We start from the raw sequence: 22,317 nt of genomic DNA on the forward strand, positions 1-22,317 counted from the left end.
TGGAGTTTCAGGAGATTACTCTTCCTTTCTTTTTCTCATCTGTAGGGGGCACATTATAGTACATTAGCTAGGCTAGAGTAAAAGGAGATGATCGCATAACTCATGTTGCAGAGTGCGTGAGACTGATGGTAACTCAATAGAAGCCATGGTCGCTTGCCCTCTTCCTATTTATTGCTGTTGCCATTACTGGACCTTCATTGCCACCGTCCAAAGCAGGGTGTCATCCTTGTGTCACAGATGAGGAAGCTGAAGCCCAGAGAGGCTCAGCAGCTCCTTCAGTGTCACAGAGCTGGCCAGCAGCAGAGCTGGAACCTGAACCCTTTGTCCAGTGTTCCTGACACAGAGCTCACACCTTTGCTAAATCAGTCACAGGGCTGGGGAGTAAGTACCCTGGCCCAGGAAGGCAGCAATGGATCCTATTGCATCTTAATGTTATTTCTCCACTTTTCTAGGTTCCTGAGACTGATGAGGGCCGGGAGAGCTGAGGGATGGGGGAGATGGTGACCCCTGGGCAGAAGCTACCAGCAAGGGACCTGCGGCTGCTGGAGAGAAGTGATGGTGACATTTGAAACCCAGGAGGACAGCAGCCAGCACGTGTGCTTGACAGGTACCAAGATCCAGGATGCTGGGATGAAGCTTCTGGAGGCGCTGGTGTCACTCCTGCCCAGGTGCTAGGAGCCGCCCCCAGGCTCCAGCTGGGAGCCCTGCTGCCCAGGGGCATGGCCAAACCTTTCTTCAGACTCCAGAAGTTTCTCCGAAGAACACAGTTCCTGCTGCTCTTCCTCACGGCTGCCTACCTGATGACCGGCAGCCTGCTACTCCTGCAGCGGGCCAGAGTGGCCCTCCCACAGGCCCTCCGGGCTCCTGGCAGCCTACAGGCCTTGCCAGTGGCCACTGTGGCACTAGGTGTGGGCCTGCTGGATGGCAGGAGCCTTCACGATCCGCACAGCAGCCCTGACCTACTTCTTGATGTGGATGCCCTAAGGAGTCCCCTGGCCCGACTGCCACCTGGACTCCGCTGGCCCCGGAGGAACCGCAGCTCACTGCGGAGGCGCTGGCTACACCACCTCACCAGTGACTCCCAGGGACCACCCACCCCGGGCCCTGAGGCCCCTGGACCAGCAGTCCGCAGCCAGGGTAGGTGCTCCTGTGCAGGCCTTAAGCCCTGCTCAGGGTTCCGTGCGCTGTCCCTTTTCTCAGCCAGGTGGCAGCTGAGGGGTGTGACACTGTCCCCCAGAATCAAATCCGCAGACTTTGATTTCGGCTCAGTCACACTTTCCTGGGTGACCTCGGTTATGTCACTTGTCTCTGGGTCCTTTGAGCTAGAGACAGAGACTCTGACCGCAGGGCTGTTGTGCATGTGTGTTGGGCTGGCTTTGAGCAGTGTGTCGCAGAGTGCTGGGCTCGTCCAGAGCAGCAACGGCTGCTGTCCTTGGGAACTGGTGACCATTGAGCGTAATCTCAGCTTCTCATACATCTAACAAAGCAAAACCTCTACGTTGGTTGCCACCGGCAATCCCCTTATCCGCTCCTAGGTCAGTGGTCGCATCCTTCCTAAGGCTGCAGTCTTTCAATACCGTTCTGATGTCGTGGTGACCCCCAACCATTAAGTGATTGCATTGCCACTTCATAACTGTAGTTTTGCTACTGTTATCAGTCATGTGAATATCTGATATTCGACCCCTGTGAAAGGGTTGTTTTACCCCCAAGAAGGTCTCAGCCCACAGGTTGAGAACCACTACTCTAGACCATCCTGGTGGACTCATAAGCCAAGAGCCACTAGGCAAGGGGTCCTCCCAAACTGCTTGGCCCTCTAACTGGAAGCTCTCATTAGTAATAATGGCTTGTCTCTACAGTTCTGCTGTGAAGCTGCTGTGTCTGACGCTATCACTTCCCAGGTCATGAGGGAAGACATTGAGGGAAAGATGAGTGAATGGCCAACGTCATCCTCATAGTCTGGGGTTTCTAGAAGCTAACCCTGAAGCCAAAACTCAGGTGTAGAGTCGTTCTGGGCAGTGGTCTTAGGAAACCCTGCTGGGAAGTGGCAGAAAGACCAGGAAGGAAGGCAGCCAGGAGGTGTGCCACAGAGCAGGTGCAGGTGATGGAGCTTGCCTGAGAGGGAAGGGTACTGGTGGAGGCAAAGCTCCACACACATCCCAGAGCAGCCTGAAGTGGCAGGCCTGGCAGCGGGCAGCGAAAGGATCAGCCTCCACACTGCTGGGAGTCGCAGGTCGAAGCGCTCCACTCTGGCCTGATGCTCTTCCCTGCGTTCTAAAGGTTGTCTGTCCCCAGCCCAGGGAACATGCCGGGCGCCTTGGGGAGCACACAGTGAGTGCAGACGTAGTGCCTGACTGGCAGCTGAGCTCAGTCAGCTCCGATCATCCGGTTACCACTGGATCTGGTCCTGTGCCCTAAGCCGACAGAGGAGGTGGCGCTCCTGTCCCTAAAATAAGTGCTTAGCTTACTGAACATAGAGTATGAAGCATAGTCTATAGAGAGCCTAGCGTAAGTAATACCCACAGTGCACAGAGTAGGTAGCTTAGAGAAGTAAGCATGGCACATAAAGCATTAGGCACCGTGAGCAGAGTTTGTAGCCTAGAGTGCTAAGGGGAAGACTGTAGGAGGAGAAGAGGCAGGTGGGCATCAGGTTCAGGGTAGGGAAGGCAGGAGAAAGTCCCAGGCCCAAGATTCGGGATTCATTGATTCATCGATTCATCTGTTTTGTGCTGCTGGAGCTCGGATCTCCGGCCTTGGGATACTAGGCCCATCCTCCACTATTGAGCCACCTCCCAGCCCTTGATTTATTCTGGGAATAATAAACCCAAGTTTCTCTTGCCTTGCGGAGATGACTCAGTGGGCCTGACAAAGTGAAGTCTGGAAGGCTATGGGTTCTTGTCTCCAGGGAATGATGTGTTTCAGACATCATCCATTTGATGTTCCTCACAGGAGGCTCTTTAGCAGGGCCTGCGTGTAAGGAGACAGAGAGACTGATGGTATAGTTCATTTTATATGTGTGTGCCTTCTGTAATTTTTCCCAACACACCAGAAGCTGGGTCTCTGTGCAGGCATTAGCAGGGCAATTAACTTAGACTAAAGTGTGAATGACCTGGAGAGGGCCCATGGGTTTCTTGAGAAGAAGTTTTGTGAAGTGCATCCTTGTTGAAGACATAGCTGAGTTCCTCTTTTTATTGCTACTTCATGGCTCTGTGACCTTGGACAAATGGACCTGGAGTCTATTTTTCGTTTCTTCCTCATTTCTTGGAGACCATTAGGCTTCAATATGTGTTCAGTATGCATTAGGCCCCATGTGTGTTTTGCACTGGACCCTTGAATACTCTGTCTGAAGTGGAGTCAGGTATCCAAGTAACCACTGCACAGACTTACTAAAGGATGGTTAGGACATGGCATGGAACGTGAGGCAGAGCAGACCTTTATAGCTAGTCTTCAGAGAAGGGGCCTGGGAATCTGATTCCGACCTATGTTAGGTCCAAGAGAAGCGTTTAGTAACCTCCAAAGACACAGTGGTGATGGAAGGACCCCTAAAAGCAGGCAAGATGACGAGCAGGACAGTAATCAACTGCTGTCCAACAGTATGGCTTTGGGTATGAATAAAAATGGCATTCCTCCTTACCTGTTGATAGCCCCTTTCCGTCTCCTCTGGAGTACCTGATTGCCAAATAAAGAAAGGGTTGATTCTGCCACACAGAATCAATGCTGTACAGTGCAGCGTCCAAGGTCCAATCTTGGATGTGGGGCTTGGCAGTAGGGACTTGGAATGGTCTCCCTGCAAAGTCTAAAAGAGCAGTGTCTGAGGGCAGTGTGATGACATGCTGGAAGTCTTCAGAAAATGCAGAGGAAGGCAGAACACTGGCCTGGGAGCCTCTGCCCCTTTCTCTTATGGGACTCTCTGGCCCTGCATCGTCTAGAGAGTGGCCCACAGTGTAGCCCTAGGCAGCTGCTGGGACTGCAGACAAAGCAAGTGTCTCTTTGCAGCCCGGGCATCCCGCCATCCCCTGAAAGGGATCCTGCAAGCCACGGAAGCTGCAGGAGTCTCCATCAATCACCGAGCATTTCATTATACCTTGGACAACATCCATAATGGAATAAAATGTCAGTAAGTTTACTAGGGGAAAAATAGTAACTTCTCCATAGCCAGTTTGTTTTTTATTGATAGTAATTTCCAAAGACATTCCAATATCTCCGAAGCCATTGTTAATAGCCTCACGACTTGTCCGTTCTGATGTGCAAATGAACAGATGCAGAGTCACAGACGGTAATGCATTGCCTCCTTTTCAGCCCAAAGTAATAAATCCGCCTCAGGAGCTCCTCCGTCCCAAAGAATGCCTTGAAAGTTCTTGCTTTTCTGCACATTCTTGCCTCTGTCAGGGCCTTAGAAAAGCCATTTTTTATGTTAAGTGACAAAGGGCTCCTCTGCTCCTCTACAGCCCAGAGGGACCATCTGTGTCTCAAGCTCTGGCTGAACCCCAAGACAGGACTGCTGGGTGCCAGGGTGGGGCGGGGGACTTCCACTTATGCTGGTCAGACACAGAGTCCAGCTGCTGGGTACTCAGCCGCTTCTTTCAGAAGGCCAGCCTGGCTGTTGAAACCATTGCTTTCCCCTCTTCTATTAATGTGCTAATTATTCAGCTAATATTTACTGATCCATTGGCCCACTAGGTCCCAGGTTAAAATATAGGATCAGAATAATAATAGATGTTATTTATTTGAACATCTGTTATGTATGGAGCATCATTTGTGTAGATGCCCATCTGTCCTCCTGTTTAATTTAATCTTCAAAGAGCCTACTATGTAAGCAGTGCTCTCGACACTCTAACAGTGAAGAATATGAGTTCCAGGGAAGTAAAGTAATTCAGAGTTCTTGATTATTAAAAATGAGCTGCTAAACATAAAACAGTCACTCCTGAGTACCTGACACTTCAAGCCTTTTGTTAGACATTGGATACATATTTTTTGTGTGGAATTCTCACAACCACCAGCTTCTAGAATTGGTGCCATGTCACCAGTTTGTAGATGGGGAAGCTGCATCTTACGGAGGAGGGATCTACACATCTCAGGTCATATGGCCCTGCCCTGGTGGAACAGGAGTTTTGAACCACCAGCATCCCATTCTCAGAAACAGGGATGCCCCCTTTCAGCATTGGCAAGTCTTGACCCAGGTGCCTTTTGAGCTTTGCGCTTCCTTTTCAGCTACAGAACTTGTGTTTGGAATGTTTAGTTGAAAGCTGTGATGGGCTTTTGTCCAACACGTCAGAAGTTTCTCAGACAGCATTTCTTTCGCTAGTCAGAGAATAATTCATGCCACTGCTCTGGGTGGATGTTTTCTGCGGTCATATGTGGTGGATTCAGGGGTCCTAAGGTGTGGTGGGCGTGCTGGGTGTGGCCACATGTGTTGATGTTCCGTGGAGGTGGCCTCAGGAGGCATGGAGTTTACAAGGGCCATACTGAAGAAGGGGGCTATTGGCTTCTCTCTGGCATCTTCTGACCTGAGATTCCTGCTGTCATGTCTGTTATCTGCTCCAGGAATTCAGGCCCCTGGGGCTTAGAGCAGAAGTGGCCAGGGGGCCACCTTCTTGTACCAGACATCCTCTGCTCTTACACCTGAGGTGTTGGGACTACTGTATGGTCTGTAGGAGCTGTGGCCCTCTGTTTCCAGACAGTGATAAGGTGAACGTTGTGCCTAATCAGGTTGAGTCACTTGGAGTAATGGATGCTATCCCAGGAGGTTGTCGATTTAGATGTTTTTAACAAGTTGATGGCTGGAACTGGCTGACAATCCCAGGCATTAGCTTGCTTGTGTTTTTAAGCCAGCATCTTAAAGTCCTAAGACCCTGTGGAGAGCTGGGGTGACAGGGGAAGGATTCTGGCCTTATGACCAGAGTAAAAAGCTCTGGCTAGGTGGGAGGAGGGAACTGATCCAGAGCAAAGGTACGAATGCATTCACTTGACAGTTGGGGAAACTGAGGCACTGAGAATTGAGATGATTTAGCAGAGTCTAAATTAACCTTTACTGTGGAAGCACTCCCAGACAGAAGAGCCCCTCCCTGCTTCAGGAATGGTGTGGAGCAGTTCCGGACACTATGTAGCAAAAGCCACCATTCCTCGTGAGGAATCATGACCTCACTCTTCTCTGGCCAGCCCTGTGAAGCCAGGAGGCTTCAAGAGAGCCGGACAGGTGTTCCTGGTGCACACACACACGCACTCAGGCTGTGTGCATCGTCAGCGCAGGTATCCTATCCAGTTTCCAGCATAGTGGTTGTAGATGTGCCTTCCCAGTTGGAGGACCATGTGAGAGTGTGTTTGCAAATTCCCAAATGCCATTTCTTCAAAACACGATGATGCATGTGACATTTACACGCTTGGGGCTGTGCTTGCATTCTCCAAGTTTCTTTGCAAGTCTGGGAGCCATTTCCTTCCTGTTGGTGACAGGGCAGGGCTACCAGCACAACTCCCACTGGTGTGTGCATGCTTGGGTGGTGCCACCGCCCTATGGGATCATCCCTGAGTGTCACTGACTGGGGAAGTGCCATGGGGTGGCAGAGGGCCCCACGGACACTTGGTCATATTGGTTCCCACATGGACACCTGCCTTAGAACTGACAGACTCTGTTTACAGGTGTGAGCCGCACACTGCACATTTGTTGTTTTACAGAGGCCCCTGCTTGTGAACAAAATCGGGTTAACTAATTCCAGACTTCCCCAACCTCCCTCTGGCTCGTGTGAAGGTGATAGAACTGTGTCTTGGGACCATAGTAGAAGCAGAAGGCCTCGCTGAGCCTAGGAAGGGAAGAGGGAGTGAGGTCATTAAGCCACCAATGTTTACGAGGACTCAGGTGTATAGAGACGCCAACCACCGTGACTGATTGTATGCACTGATCGTTGCACGCATATGCTGAATCATTATACTGTACCCATCGATACGCACAGTGAATACTACTACTTTTTAAATGCAGACCCAAACACGGGGAAGAGGGGTGGCAGAGAAAAGCTGCAGTCAGGCTGACTCCAGGCTCCCGGCACCACCTTTGGGTGCACAGTAGGCCATCAACTGCTGCATAGTGGGCCAGTAACTGAGTAAAGAAGCAGAAAGCTGCCCAGCTGCCCACTTGGCTGTTGTGGAAGCTGAGGAGCCACTCATCCCTCCGCTTTCTGGGAAAGCATGTGGTCTAGGTGGGGCTGGAGACCCTGGCTTTTCACACTGGCGGCAGGCGGGCAGGCTCCCAGGATGAAGGCCCGTGGCTGGGACCCTCCCTGCCTCCTGGGCCTGTGACCTCAGCTGTGCTCCCTTTGCAGGCAGTTACCTGGGATGCTTCAGTGAGGAGAGCCAAGAGAGAACGCTGAAAGGGGCAGTGTTTTATGACTTAAGAAAGATGACCGTGGCCCACTGCCAGGATGCCTGTGCTGAGCGGTGAGTGTTGAGCTGGGCTGTTAACTGCATGGAATGAAGTTAGAAGACAGTTTCTGAACCTGGGGACAACGTGCTTGTCCATCCTGATACCATTCATTACACCTCATCAGATTCACTCATCAGATTCTAATCTCCAGGAGAAAGTGCGTCTGCATCTGCGTAGATGCGACTAGGGTGCGGGCAAGTACTGGACACCTGGTTCCCATCGCTGCTGTGACTCGGGGTTCTCTGAGCATGCCACCAAATAGGGCGAGGTCCCATCAAAATTGTAGTTACTGGAGTCTCTGACCTCAGCTTCCTCGTCTGTTTAAAATAAAATAAAGGGACCAGAGGACCTCAATGAAAATAAAATTGAGGACTAATCCAGTGGTTAGGAAAAGCATTTCTACTTGTGTTTACAGCAGAATTTGCTTTTTCAGGGCGTAGTTTCTACTGACAGGACAGTCACAGCTCAACTGTGTGTGCATGTTTAGGTTGGAAGACAGGCAGAGCAGCATGCTTCACCTGTTTTTATCCCTTAGATTCATTTACATTTTTTTTTAAATGTCAAGTCTTACCCCATTCTTTTAGGTAGTCGTGAATTGTCCCCTATTTTATACCTGGAGAAAGCAGGGACAGGACCCACCTCTCCATGCCTTGTAGCCCAGAGAAAGGGAAGGCTGAACCTGAGCATGGCAACGTCTCATTTCAGCCTCTTCATATTTAAGGAGGCAGCACCTACCTTAAACATATTTAAGGTGACAGTACCTACCATCCCCTGAGCAGCCAGATAGGCCTTCATCACTGTGGAGTTTTCATTCTGGGATTTTTACGTTGGAAAAGGAGTGTGAACAGGTAGCCACGGCTCTGTACGATACTCTGTAGGTTCTGTTTCCTATGCTGCTCTGTCTAGCTGTGGTGGTACCATCCGGTAAGGAGGAGGAGAAGGGGGCTGCCAGCAGGGCCCTGTAGTGTCACCTGCTGCGTGGGCTTCAGGCCAGAGCTGTGCTGGCACTGGATACACGTAAATCTCCACCTGTGACCTGGGTTGCAGCTTGAGGTCATTCGCATGAGTACTTACACCACAGCAATTGGCAGACTCTACACCGGAGCTCTGCACGATGGCCGGGAACTATGTTCCTACACTTCACTGGTGTGGCCCCTTGTAGCTTGGGACCATAGACGAAACTGAAGTCCAGTCTCCAAGCTGGCAAGACAGACCAAAGGGGTTTGCTTCCTAAGAAGGCCTTCAGCCCTGTGTGGAGCCTGATTCCTTAGGCCAGCAGTTCGCAGCCTTCCTAATGCTGCAGCCCTTTAATACAGTTGCTCATGCTGTGGGGATCCCAACCATAACATTATTTTGTTGGTACTTGATAACTGTAACTTTGCTACTATTACGAATTGTTATACACATATCTGATTATGTAGGGCATCTGATGTGTGACTCCTGTGGAAGAATTGTTTGACCCCCCCCCCCAAAGGATTTACGACTCACAGGTTGAGAACCACTGCCCTAGGCCGTGCTAATGGCCACTCGCTGTCCAGGCATGCAGACCCCATCTCAGCTGCAAGTCCAGCCCTGAGATCCGGCTGCCACCCCCTGACTCTGACCTTTCCATATTTTGGCCCCCAGCCTTCTCGCTGGACCCAGCTTGGATTCGCTCACACTCTGTGTTTCTGCAGGTCCTATGTATATGCCGGCTTGGAGGCTGGTGCAGAGTGCTACTGTGGGAACCGGCTACCAGTCACACGTGTCAGCCTGAAGGAGTGCAACCAGGAGTGCAAGGGGGAGAAGGGCTCCGTGTGCGGTGCCGTCCACCGGCTGTCCGTGTACGGCGTGGGGCTACAGCAGTCCGGCTCCAGGAAGCGTGAGTGTGCCAGCCTCATCTGAGTCTGTGTGTCGGCATGTCCCTCTCACCCTGCTCACATCCTGTAGGCTGGCATCAGTGCCCTCTTTCCCTGGCAGCCGCACCTCACTGATTCTCGGCATGCTGTGGACAGTGAGGGCCGTCAGAGCCTAACCACCTAGGCTCATGGCAGGGCACACCTTCCCTTGTGTCTCGTGGGAGAGGGTGACTCTAGGCTGCTGTGTGGCTGCAGGTGGCTCACTTCTCTGCTCGGGTTCCAGTCTGTTCTCTAACTTCTCCGGACGGAGCATGATCTCTAGCCCTGGCATGGCGAATCTGAAACTGGTTTGAGGAGGTAGACATTGAGATGTGAGCATGCGTTTGTGTGAATTTGGGGGTTCAGCTTTATGCTGTCTGCCTGGACCTGCAAGCTCAACACAAAAGTTGGTCCTGGGGGTTCTGGAGGTCCTCAGAGGAGCAAGTTCCAAAATCTCTCTCAGGAGAGCTATGCCAACAAACCTACGCACCAAGGGCTCTTATAGATAATCTCACCAAAGGTGAGCATACAGTTCAAAATTACTCAGCTTGAGAAGAAATAGCCCAGTGCCGAGGACACAGTGGATCACAGTTGCTTGAATAGGGCCGGAGTACAGGACACTGACTCCTTCCTGAGTGCTACAGGTGCTCAGTGCCTCCTGCCCCAGGCAGAGGTCTAGAGGAGGCGGTAGTCTGGACTGAAGACACTGGTGATACATACAAGCTCAAGGATTTGCTAGAAACCCATCAACACCTGCCTGGGCTTCCCAAGGACTGGATTGGCCCATTCTAGCTTCTTAGGTCTTTTATTTTATTTTATTTATTTATTTCTGCCTCAGATGGTTAGCCTGATCCCTGATCCCTCACTCGTGAGACCCAGCAGAACAGGCCTGAAGTAGACTTTGGGCCACCCTCCCAGCATCCCTCTCCGCCAAGCTACTAACTTAGAGACAGCTGTTTTGCCTCTGCTTCCGATTGGCTGAGGGACAGATGGTGTGGTCATTAAGTACAGGCTTTGATCTTGAGCGGGCCAGCACTGCTACCCTGGCTCATGTTGGCAGTGGTGTCAATGCCATGTCTGCAGCCAGCTGTGTGGCTGACCTTTGCACTCTGCAGCCCTCTCCAGGAGCTGTGCTAACAGGCTGTCAGACACGATCAGGTAGCCACCCTTTGTAAGTTGCAGCTTTGCAGCTGCTAGGACATACTCGAAAGCATGCTTTTGCGGTTCAGCTGGGATCAGGGTCAGGCCTGACACTTTGTCAGCGTCTTTCCCTGACGGTGTTCTTCTGCCCTGAGTGCCCGAGGGCCCTCACCTGGGACGTAGAGCGAGGCCCGTTTACACTTACTGGCATTGTCCATCAGCAGTCACATTAGTGATGTGCACAGCCACTTCTGTGACTTCCTAAGCCTCATGGGCTGCTTCCCTGTTGTAGGTCATGCTGAGCCCCCATGTACCTTACCTTATTCTGTTCATTTACTCACTCAGCACCCCTTGGCTCCCGCTGTGTTTCAGTGCTGAGGCTGGTTACAGGGAGCCCAGGGGACAGCACACAGCCTCTTTCTGAGAGTTCCATTCTGGAGTCTCATGACCCCCATCGTCCTCCAGCACTGACATGGGCTGGACACCTGGGATACTGGTTACTTTCCTTCTCTGTGCTTTGTCTGCCCCAGACTCTCCCTTGCCATGTGCCCTTCAGCCTGTGTCCTTAGTGTCTCTCCCATGCCAGTGGTTGAGATCTGTGGCCTTGTGGTCTAAGTCGTTGTTCTTTGTGACCTGGCTTTGCCACCGTGGGCTTTGGCTGTTGCTCCACAGTATTGAGCAGGTGTGTGGGTATGTGGGGTTACAGCTGTCAGGAGCTGGTACTGGGACACATAGTGCCTCCATAACAGTCCTCAGAGCTTGGAGGATGTAGGAGGAAGAGTCCTTGAGTCTGTGACACAGGGCTAGTCACAGCTTGACAGGTCCTGAGGACTCAAAGCCAGCTGTTTTCTTTGCAATAGGTAGCCTTCCTAGTTCTGTGCACTGATTGCCCGCTTCTGTGGTCAGTCAGGATGGGCTCCCAGGTCCAGGTCTTAACAGTTTTTAAGGAAAAATTCCCACCCTGACCAAGGCTGGTGTACTGATAGCCAGGAGACATGACCAGCACAACAAGTTTGACGACAGATGTCAAGCCTCAGGAGGCCTTATGGGAAGAGGAGAGTGGAATACGAATCAGATACCATCTCAAGAAACTTAACCCCAAGCAGTTGGTTAAGTTGGAACATTCCAGAATGTTTGCTCGTACCAAGAGAACCAAAAAGCAAGCTGAGCTTTTCCACCAGAAGGTTGAACAACTTGGCAAGAAATTCCTTTGTGACTCGGGATTAAGTACTCCTAGAAACCAAGTGGGAGTTGGACATCCAGCTAGGAGGCCCGGGGGTGCTCTGTCTGCCCCAGCACAGCAAGAGGCAATGGGCAGTCCAGATCCTCAACTCCACTTATTTCTTTGTGCATGTTTTTGTTAGTCATAGAACTTCCCAGACTACCCGCCTGTCAGATCACCCACTGTGGGATCAAGCATGAAGTAAAATGCAAAATGAAGGAAAAAAAAAAACAAACAGCTAACTCACCCCCTCACCCCGCCCCCACTACCACTTGCAGGAGAAAGCAATCCCTTAACTCAGCATTACAGCCATGTGACCTTTCTCAGAGACCCTAGTGACTGTGGGTCCCATGGTGGGTTATTCTCAGGGGCTGGGCTCAACCAAATCTGGACCCTATTCTCTCTCTGTCTCTCTCTCTGTCTCTCTGTCTCTCTCTCTCTCTCTCTCTCTCGATGTCTACCTCTCCTGCGTATTTCACATAGGTCTCAGGACCCAACACCAAGCACAGATGCCACTGCTCATCAGAACCCCATTTCCTTCCCTGCAGGACGTGCTGCCACCTACCGAGGGTGCTTCCCGATGCCGGAGAACACCACCCACACTTTCTCCTCCTCCGTGACACAGGCCAACATGACTGTGGAGACATGCTCTGGATTTTGTTCCCAGAAAGTAAGAACTGTTTCGCTTGTGTGATGCTTTAGGCATACCGTGGGGCCAAGCCATATTGGGCCACCCTGACCAGCCCAGTTGGGAGCCAAGGAGTAGAGGGCGTGGCCAGGCTGTGTACCAGTGTCAGGGTGTGTTGGGTAGTTCACAGGCAGCATCCACTATGGTTTGAGGCTGGATGGGGAAGGCGTATAGCTGGAGAGAATGTGTATGTGTGCCTTTCAGCATGGAAGCTCTGGGCACAAGTGTCACATGTTAAATTGGCCTTATTTGGACTCAGGGAGGAGCTGGCTCAATCCTTAGGGACAGGTGATGGACTTTCCATTGTCTATACTGAGGGCTGTGACTGACTGCAGGGACAATGCCATACCACGCCTGTGCTTCAGTCCAGGCTTCGGAGGGGAGTGGAACTCTGCCAGGGCTGGGCTGGGCAGGGCACCAAAGCCACTGTCTCTACATTACATACTGGCTCTGTGGGAGGATGAGGAGTGGTCAAGGCAGGTGGAGATTGTAAAGCAAAGTCAGGAGTGTGTGTGGTGTGTAGGGAGCTCTGGGTCTACAGAGCACAGAGGCACCAGGCTGGCATTCGGCCATCTCCACCCTAGGTGACAGTGGGCTGGGAGCTGGGGCTGATGCAGTGGCCTCCATGTTCTGTGGTATTTGACAGCATAACAGACAGAGCTAAGGGGAGGAGAGGACATGGCCTGTGATGGTACTGATGATGATGGCAGTGATGATGGCGGCCATGGTTGTGGACAGAAACAGCCATTTACTGACCACAGGTACCATGTGTGGTACCATTTCAAGTACTTTACCTGTGTGAACTCATTTCACCTTCCTAAGGCCTAATGGGGTGGCTGTGGTGATGATCTGCATTTGGCAGGTGAGGAAACTGAGACAGCTAAGGCACTGAGCTGGGACTTGAGTTGGGCCTGTTGTGGCATGGGGAGGTGTAAGGGATGGAGCAGAGGCAGCTTCAGGCCTGACGGCCTCAGCCCCACCCCTGCAACTCCACTGCCCTCTTCCTGCTTCCTCAGCTCTCTGGAAATGCTTCCTTTGCAAGGTGGACTGAGAACAAAGCTTTTATAGGCGCCTTCCTCTCTCTTGAGAACAGTGTTGACGTACTTCTGCTCCACATCACCAGCATTTTCAAAGCCGCTGGTATCAGGGCCCATAGGTCACGGTACAGTCACCTCCAAGGTCAGTTTATCGACTTGCAGATGGCTGGCTTCTCTTCTCATGGTGGGAACAGAGTTCAGTGGGGAGAGAATAAGGACACCCACATAGCTGTCCACTCTGCCCATGGCAATAAAGAAATAATACACCTGAAAGTTTGAGCCATTCCCCCAGAAGACCCTGACCCCAGCTCCTCTAGAATGTAGAAGGTCGCTGGCCTAAAGCAGGAGAAAGACAGATCTCCCCCCCTTTGGAGGGGCCTGGGCTTTCTGAAGACTGGCTGCTCTAATCTTCTCAGCAGGGGACCTCCTCACATCCCTGGTGGCTGTGGGAGGCAGCTCAGGTTTGCAGGGGGATAAGGCTGTACACAGCACAGCCAGGACTCCTGACTCCACCATCTGTGCTTTTAGACTGTGCAACCTCTTCCTCATGACAGAAGGTGAGGGAGAGATGAGAAAAAGAACTCGAAGAAGAGAAGGTGCAGTCGCCGTGCCAGCAGGCTTGGACACCTCATGTTAGCTTTGAGTTAACGTGTTTGTGTAGAACACAGTAGAGAGAGGCCAAGCAAGTGGCTCTCTCCTGCCTCTCTCCCACCCAGCCTCCTCCCTAGGAGGCAGCTCTTTGCCCTGGCTTCCCATCCACTCTCAGAAACTAAATATTCAATCAGTTGCTTCCTCAGCTGGTCTCTTACAAACCCCAGGGCTACGGGTAACACAGTGCCTGCACTCTGCTGGATGAACTGGCTGTGTCTGCCAGCCAGGCCCTTAGAGATTGCTCCATATGGGTGTAGAAAGTGAACCCCAGTCGTTCCCAGCCTCACAGATGTCCTATAATTTATTTAACCAGTCGCCTACTGTTCAGCTTTTAGATTGTGTCTAGTCATTTGCTTTTACAAAGTGCTGCAAAGACTATGTTTAGGTCATTTTGTATGAGTGAATCTGTAAGAAAAGAGAAAAGAAAAAACTGGAAAACTCTCCTAGGCGATGTGGGGTTCAGGAGTTACCTTTGTTGCTCAGTGTCTGCTGCCAGATTGCCCTTGGCAAAGGTTGTGCTAACTTTACAGCTCTTGTGGAGATGTGGAAGATGCCACTCCTGGAGAGTTCTCCTTTGGGGAGGGGCCATCCTAGGAAACTGCTCCAGTATTCTGGATGTGTCTACCGCCGGGCAGTCCACTAGAACCCAGACAGTAATTTAAAGAGAAAACCCCCTTGCTATTTTCAGCTCTCTTTCATATTTACTGGCACAAATCCACATCGCTACAGTTTTACAGTGAAGTGTGCCAGAAGATCCCCGCAGGCTCCCGGTCTCAGAAGCCGTTTTGCACCTTAGCACCTTGTCTGTCTCCCTGCAGATGCATCTCAAGGGCAAGGTACTGGCTTGGTGCTGGTGTTCGCAGCAGGCCTGGCTCACTGGAGCTCCTCCATGTGCCCCGTGTCATCACAGCAAGCATCAGGCGTGGGAAGTGATCCCGTCACCTTTACCCAGCCCCCTTCGGGTGGAGCAGGAAGGGACATTTCCTTGAGCCCCATTGTTCATTGCCGCAGGGTTTGCAGCTGTGGAAGAGCCATTTACAGCACCGAGTTGAGCGTGGCAAAGCACATTTAGCAGGATTTGGCCAAATTGCATAGGCTGATGTTTACAGCGGTAAAATAATGTGCTGGGTGCCGGCAGAGCCCAGCATTGAGTGGGGTGCAGAGCACTGCAAGGCAAAGGGAGCTTGTGGCTGGGGAGGAGCCAGGGTGTATGGCTGAGTAAGGCTAGGCTGAGGGAGGTGGAGATCACTTAAAGGGAAGGAGGACCACAAATTCTGGGGAGGGTCTGGAGCACCTGGGCAGTATGAGCAGATGGACAAGGGAAGTGGACAGTCCCCTGCAAGAAACATCTGGGAGCTGGTGTGAAAGGTGGGAAAAGTTACAAAGAGCCTTGGGTAGCTACCGTAACGCAAGGGGTTGTTTTTGTTTGTTTTTAATTTTCCCCAGGAGGAAACAGGAAGCTGCTGGTGGGGTAGTAGAGGCTATGAGTAGCATGGCACTCTCCATCTGTAGACAGGATGTTTTGGACCAGAGAGAATGGTGGGGCTGAGGGAGGAAGGGCCAAGCTGAGAGGTGCTTTGCCAGCCTAACGCCCCGAGGGGATGTGGACCCACCTGGAGGAGGGATGATTTCCGTGGTGGAGAGTGGGTCTGCCCAGTAGATCCTCCATAGATCCTCCAAAAAGGCAGCATTCTTCGGGCTAGCCTAAGAGACTCTTGGCAAGGCTGTCACAGAGGTCAGCCCACGATAGGGCTCTGGAGTAAGGATTCCAGCTGTGGCCAAGCAGAGCAGTAAAACCATCAGTGAGCGCACCTCTGCTCCCAGGCTGCCTTCTGTCTCCCTTGTCTTCCCCCTAACACATTGTACACTGGAACTCAAGGCCTCAACCTTCAGATTTCCTGGGTTTGGCTTCATCCTAGAGCAAAGTCACGGCCTTGGAATGGGGTTGGAGAATTCATTGTTTCAGGAACTTTGCATTATAGGATATTTAGCAAGGATCCCAGCTCCCCCACCCCACCCCGACAGCAACTCTCCCCTCAAGAGTCACATCTCAAACTTCAGGCACTGACCAAGAAAGATCCTTGGAGGTAAAACCATAGCCCTGGAGAGCCAACTTGAATATGTAGCAGTGCTCTGCCTCCCCCCCCCCCCGGCACTGAATACCACTCTCAGCATGGGTGCCTGTGTTAAGGAGTGTGCTGGAAGGTGGCCTGACCATGGCCTCGGCAGGGAGTGATTTCCTGACTTCTGTCCTGTACAAGGTGAGTGGGTGGCACAGCAGCGATGAACACTTACCTGTACCTTCTTAAGAGTCCCCAATCCAATTACTTCCTTGCCTAGAGAGGCCAGCAATGGTGTCACAGCAGGACTGTCCAGTGCCAACCTCATCAGATTTTCACTGGGCCAGAAAATAAGCTCAGATGCCACACACGGTGGGAATGGCCAAACTCTCCAGTATACTGCAATACAGACATAGAAAATGTTTGTGGGAGGTACTCACAGTAGAATGGGGCAGAGCTAAGCCTGAGGGTGTGAGATCAGAGCAGCAGATGCGAGAGATGGTGCCTGGAAGCAAAGGAAAGAGCCCCCGCCTGCAGAGACCCACTTCTGAGCTACCCACTGAAGCTTCTGTGTGTGCTCATAGATGAAGGTCTGAGTCTACTAGTTAGACAACATGGATGTAAGAAACTCCGGGAAGGTAACAGAACAATAAAGAATATTTTGGGAGCAAGTCAACCTCATAATGATCCATTTTTCCAAGCACATGTTGATTATATATTAATGGATTTAACTCTGTCATTTTCACAGCACACATCGTCTATTTTATCAACCCATCACTTTCTCCTCTTTCTCTATTTCTGTTGGTCCCTTTTCCCTTCCCACCTAGTGTCTCTTCTCCTTCCACATCTTTATTTGTGTTGATGACCCAGTGAATTAGGGTTGTTTGTGTACAGCATGGGTTCCTAACCAGTGGCCACTCCACAGAAGAAAATGATGTGTCTTAAAAATGACGTGTGTATGAGTCAGATTCATGCAATGAGTGCAGTGCCTGCTGAGGCCAGAGAGGGCGCCAGCTTCCCTGCTGGGCCTAACAGGCAGTTCGCCCAATGTGGGCGCCGGGAACTGAACTCAGGGCCTCGGGAACAGCAGCTAGGGCTCTAAGTTACTCCACCATATCTCCACCTACCCTCCCCAAATAATGCATTTTTAAAGCCTAAAAAACAAATGGTCTTCTCTAAGTTCTGTTGGAGATGAAAAGAAACATGCGCCTTTTCAAGATCCTGCTGCCTCCTTCATTCTGTGCAAGGTGGGAACCAGCCAGGGCGGGGGAGGTTAGATAGCTTTGCACTGGTTCTGCCTAGGGTAATTAATTTGAAGACTGATATTTGTACGCAAGAGCAGAGACTGTAGTGGGAGTGAGAATTCTAAAAGCGGAAGCAGTGAAGTCTGGCACTGTCTGAGGCAGGTTTCTGAGGTATGGCCACCCTGTCATATAATGTCTGGCCCCGCTGGAAAGGCAGGCATGACCCTGCACCTCCCTCCCCGGGTGTACCTGCTCTGAGTCCCTCTGAGCCTCAGAAGCTGGGAGGAGTCTACCCCAGGGAGACCCCCAGCAACTATGCAGCACTCAAGCCTCTGCCAGAGGGGTCTGTGGGAGTCTGGGATCTGTGAGCCTTAACAGAGAAGCATTTTCTTTGGCTAGTTGTTGTAAATGTGCTTTCAGGGAGCAGCTCATTAGTGTTGCTTTAGGCCAGACATGGTGGCATGCACCTCCGATTCTAGCACTCAGGAGGCACAGGGACCAGATGATTGTGGGTTTTAGTGCTAGCCTGGACCGCACAGTAAGATGTGATCTCAAAGGAGCAAGATCTGAAGATGTGGTTCACTTAGAGAGCCCTTGCACAGCCTGTGTGTAAGGCCCGGGGTCCATCCCTAGAACTGCACACAGCAGTCACCTGAAAGTCTACACAGAACCTGCGACGTTAAACTGCGTATATGCTTTTAAAACACTCATTGTTTTAGGAGGTTACAAAGGTAAAAAGGTATCCATTACAGAAAATCGGAAGGTGCAGAAATAGAAATAAATCTTACCTACAACTTTAGTGCATCAGAAAAAAACCAGCTGAAAGTAGAAGCAGCCTTTTCTAGGTGTGTGTGTGTGTGTGTGTGTGTGTGTGTGTGTGTGTGTGTGCGCGCGTGCGCAAGGGCTTTGTTCTCTGGTGTACACATTGGGCCACTGCATCTTACATCCATCCTCTTCTCTAATACGACTTGTACACTTCTGTTGCCACACTGTGATTTTTTGTGACTGTGTGGCTTCCAGTTCTTCCTTCCCTCTCCTCCCCTCCCTTCTCTTTCCCTTTCTTCTCTCTCTTTCTCCCTATTTCTCCCTCTCCTCTCCATTCTCTCCTTTCTCTTGTTGTGTATATGCATATGGGGTGGGAGGGCATGTGCAAGCTCAGCCACGTGCACACACACACATGCGTACACACAAGCTCACCTGTGTACATGTGCCCTGATGGGCAATGAACAACTTTGGGCCCATTGCTCAGGAGCCATCCACCTTGAGTTTTATTAAGACAAAGTCTCTCATACCCCTGGAACTTGTTAAGAAGGCTCGGCTTCCTGGCATGCAGCCCCAGGGATCTGACTCTACCTCCCCAGTTCTGGAATCGCAAGGCTAACCACCACATTCGCTCCTTGTAAATATGGGCTCTGGAACTCATGTCCTCATGCTGGCCAGACAGGCGCTTTACTGATGGCGACATCTCAGGTCCCTTCCCTCCCTCCCTCCCTCCCTCCCTCCCTCCCTCCCTTCCTTCCTTCTCTGTTTTTCAAGACAGGGTTTTTCTATGTGGCCCTGGCTGTCCTGGAACTCACTCTGTAGACCAGGCTGGCCTCGAACTCACAGAGATCCACCTGCCTCTGCCTCCATGAGTGTTGGGATTAAAGGTGTGTGCCACCTAGTCACCATTGCCCAGCTCCTTCTTTTCTTCTTTTTCTCTTTTCTTTTCACTTTTCTTTTCTTACCTGTGAGTGCATTAGCAATTATTTCCTGGAGCTATCATAACAAGGAAAATAAGGATTTGTGGTTTTACATGTACACATGGAAGGCTTTTGATATGTTGTTCAGCTGTGTCTTGTCCTTCTCAAATTGGTCCAGAGAAAGACTTGAACTTGTAATCATTTGGGTCCTAGTCCCTGCCTACCATATTCTCATTTGTGATTCTGGGGCCCTGTCACCCCACCCTCCACTTCTTAAGCCGGATGAGGTGAGAATGCCTATGAGAAAGTGACATGGGTCCAGCGACGCCATGATTTATATTAGTGCTGCCACTTGAGTAATTCGTTGTGCAGACGGCGATCCTGATAACGTCTCTGGCCCTGGCTCCTTTGCTGGTGGGACGTTTGAGAGGCTGACTGGAGGAAGCTTGTTCTTGCACTGGTCAATAGACACCAGGCCCCTGGGCTCCTGGTGGCTGGGCGGGTCTTCACAGTTCTGTCTGATGGTGTTTGGCTTTCACGAGAGGCCTTCTCTGGGAGTTGGTCTAGTTTGTTGCTCATGGACTCAGGTCTGCTCAAAGCCATGCCACCCCTACTGATACCTATAGGTCCCCTGAAGACACTGGTTTTTTTTCCCCAAGCCAACATGTTCGGACTTTTCCTGTGCCCATAGGATGGATGCTTAAGTGTTAGCTGCCAGCACCTTGAGGCTGGATGTGTGGCAAGAGCCTGTCAAGTGAGAGCTTTACATTGAGAAGATGCCGGAGGCCCTGCAGGTGAAGCCTCTGGCCCCTTTCTTTGAGCCTTACCCACACTCCCAGTCTCTCCGAAAGGCACCTGGAGATCATTTCAACCCCTAGAGCTCACTCTCATGAATGGAGATATCCATGGCCACAGGCCAGGCCTTTGTTCACGGCTCCCTGCAAGACCTGGGCCTTGCCTGGAGTCCACTCCTACCTGAATCCCCATCCTGGGCACCTTAACTCATGGCCAGAGGTCCAAGATGAAGACCAGGCTGTGTGTCCATCCTGGCCCAGGAAGCAGGCCTAGCTAGCTCTCCGAATTCTGCTTGATTCCAACAGTCTGACACTGTGTTCTGGCTCTCTGCTTGCTTTTTCTGGCTTTTTTTTTTTCAACTCTAACCTCCATTCCCTCTGTCTCTTTCTCTCATTGAAGGTTGGAGTGGGGGCAGGGCCATGGGAGAGCTAGGAAGTTGGCAGAAAGATAAGATTCATCAATATTTAATTTTTATGGAAATCGTGTCCTCGAAATCCCACGGGGCTGAAAATTGTTCTGTGTTTTCAGAATCCAGTGATGTTGCCGAGGCGGTTATGTTGTAAATAAAACTGCATTACTGTCTGCAGCTCTTCCGTTGCTCTGCAAACACCCAGAAACTTGACAGTTTAACCCACTCAGGGAAGCAGAAGGGTTTGGGTCACTGGTGGGGGCAGTGGGGTATGAGAGTGGAAGTCAGCCTCAGCGCCAGCGCCTCGGGGAGAGCCAGGAGCCCGGGGCCTCGTCAGAACACTCAGGCTGTAAAGACCATTGCTTCCAGGATCCCAGGGTAGCAGAGCCGGGGCGGGGGGGCTTGCAAGGTGCTGCCACCTTCTCCTCTCTCATACCCTCTGAGGCTCTCGACCTTGGCCAGGAGTATGGCATGGTTTGTTGCCAACAGCTTTTGATGATGCTGGAGTCTAGAAAGGATGTTCATTTATTCATTCATTCATTCATTCATTCACTCACTCACTCACTCACTCATCCATTTACTTGTTCATTTATCAAACACTTACTGAAACATCTGCCGTATACTAGACACTGTTTTAGCCCCTGAGGATGTGGCCACACACAGGACACAGAAATCCCTTCTCTGTTTTCATGCTCGTAATTGAGGCAGACAACAAACCAGGAAAAGAAGTAAAAGATACAATATGCTGTGTGCTGGTGAGTAAGGCGATGAAGAACCAGGCAGCAAGGGTAGGTGTCTGCACATGAGACAGTCAAATCCTCAGGTGTTTCAAGCAGCTGTATTCACAGTGGCTAAAATCTGGAAACAGCTCAGCCAGCCATCAAAAAGGGAACTGCCAACCCATGGTCCGTCCACATGTGTAATTCTATGATAGTGAGAAGGAATGAGCTACTGACATGTAAACCAGTGATGACAGATTAAACAAATGGTTTTCTGAATGAAAGAAGAAATCAGGCTTGAAAAATTACACACCCAGTGATTCTGTTTATATGGTGCTCTAGAATAGATAGCGCTGATCGGCAGTGATGGGAAGCAAGATAGCAGTTGCTTGGGTTGAGGGAGGGAGAGGTGTTGGAGGAAGGACAGGAGGACCTCTAGGTGGATGGAAATGCTGCCTGCCCGAGCTGACCAGGCTGTGCATCTGGGATCAGAGCACTTCATGAGGAATTTATCAAGCAGTATTCGTGCACAGCATAGGAGAAGGTGTGCATAGGAAGGTACTGCAGTTTGGAAAGGGGTGGGCAAAGGAGGCCTCACTGAGATGGTGGCTGGAGGAAAGTAAGAGAGGGTGTATACAGAGGGACATTCCAGGCATAGCAGGTGCAAAGGCCCAGGGGTGAGAGCCTGTCTCAGTAGTCAGGGAACAGGGAGAGGCAGTTCCTTAGCTGACCCAGGCTGCCTCATCAGCACCACAGGCTGGGCACATTAAACAGCAGGTATGTAAAGCGGAACCACAGGTGGATGGACCAGCAGCCTTGGTTTCTCCTTGGCCTGTATCTCCCTGTGTTGTTAGATGCTTGCCCATGGCCAGTTCTTCCTGTGAGGACATCAGTCACAATGAAGGGCCTTCCCAACCTAATGACTTCATTTTAATTAACTCTATAAAGACCTTATTTCTAAGTGAGGTCTCACTCTGAGCCTCCACAGCCTGTACGTGCTGGAATGAGCCATGGGGTACTCCCAAAGGGCAGCAAGGGGCCCTGGGAGCCCCTGCTGGGATGAAGGAACTACTGTAGAGAAAGGCAGGACACCAGTGTGGTGAAGAGGGGATGTTTGAACCCTCACAGGCTACACTACTTCTCACCAGGTCACATCCACAGAGAATCCTGCTTCCAGAGATGCTGGCTGAGCTATGGGGAAAGTCAAAACACCAGAGGGGCTTCTCTGTAAAGATTATGTGGCCATGTGTGAAGTCTCCTTAGAGACCCAGGGAGACCTGTCAGCCCCCGTGCCAGTGGGTAGACTGCCAGCCTGGTATGAAGGATGGGGGTGGGAGCCAGGGGTCTCTGGGCTCAGAGGAGAGGGTCTGCTCAGTCAGCCC

At 51.3% G+C, this 22,317-nt stretch overlaps 1 protein-coding gene across 1 annotated transcript in view; it reads left to right on the forward strand.

Annotated features, from left to right (window-relative positions):
* The first annotated feature begins 574 nt into the window (after positions 1 to 574).
* Wscd1 (WSC domain containing 1) overlaps positions 575 to 22,317 on the forward strand; it is a 29,650-nt gene continuing 7,907 nt past the window's right edge. The window contains exons 1-4 of the mRNA XM_055613120.1: positions 575 to 1,137; positions 7,311 to 7,425; positions 9,088 to 9,272; positions 12,199 to 12,320. Coding sequence (XP_055469095.1) covers positions 720 to 1,137; positions 7,311 to 7,425; positions 9,088 to 9,272; positions 12,199 to 12,320 — 840 coding nt within the window. The 5' untranslated portion in view covers positions 575 to 719. The remainder of the gene's footprint in view (positions 1,138 to 7,310; positions 7,426 to 9,087; positions 9,273 to 12,198; positions 12,321 to 22,317) is intronic.

The sequence above is a fragment of the Psammomys obesus genome, unplaced genomic scaffold, assembly GCF_907164565.1.
Source record: "Psammomys obesus unplaced genomic scaffold, mPsaObe1.curated_primary_1811, whole genome shotgun sequence".
Classification (NCBI taxonomy): domain Eukaryota; kingdom Metazoa; phylum Chordata; class Mammalia; order Rodentia; family Muridae; genus Psammomys; species Psammomys obesus.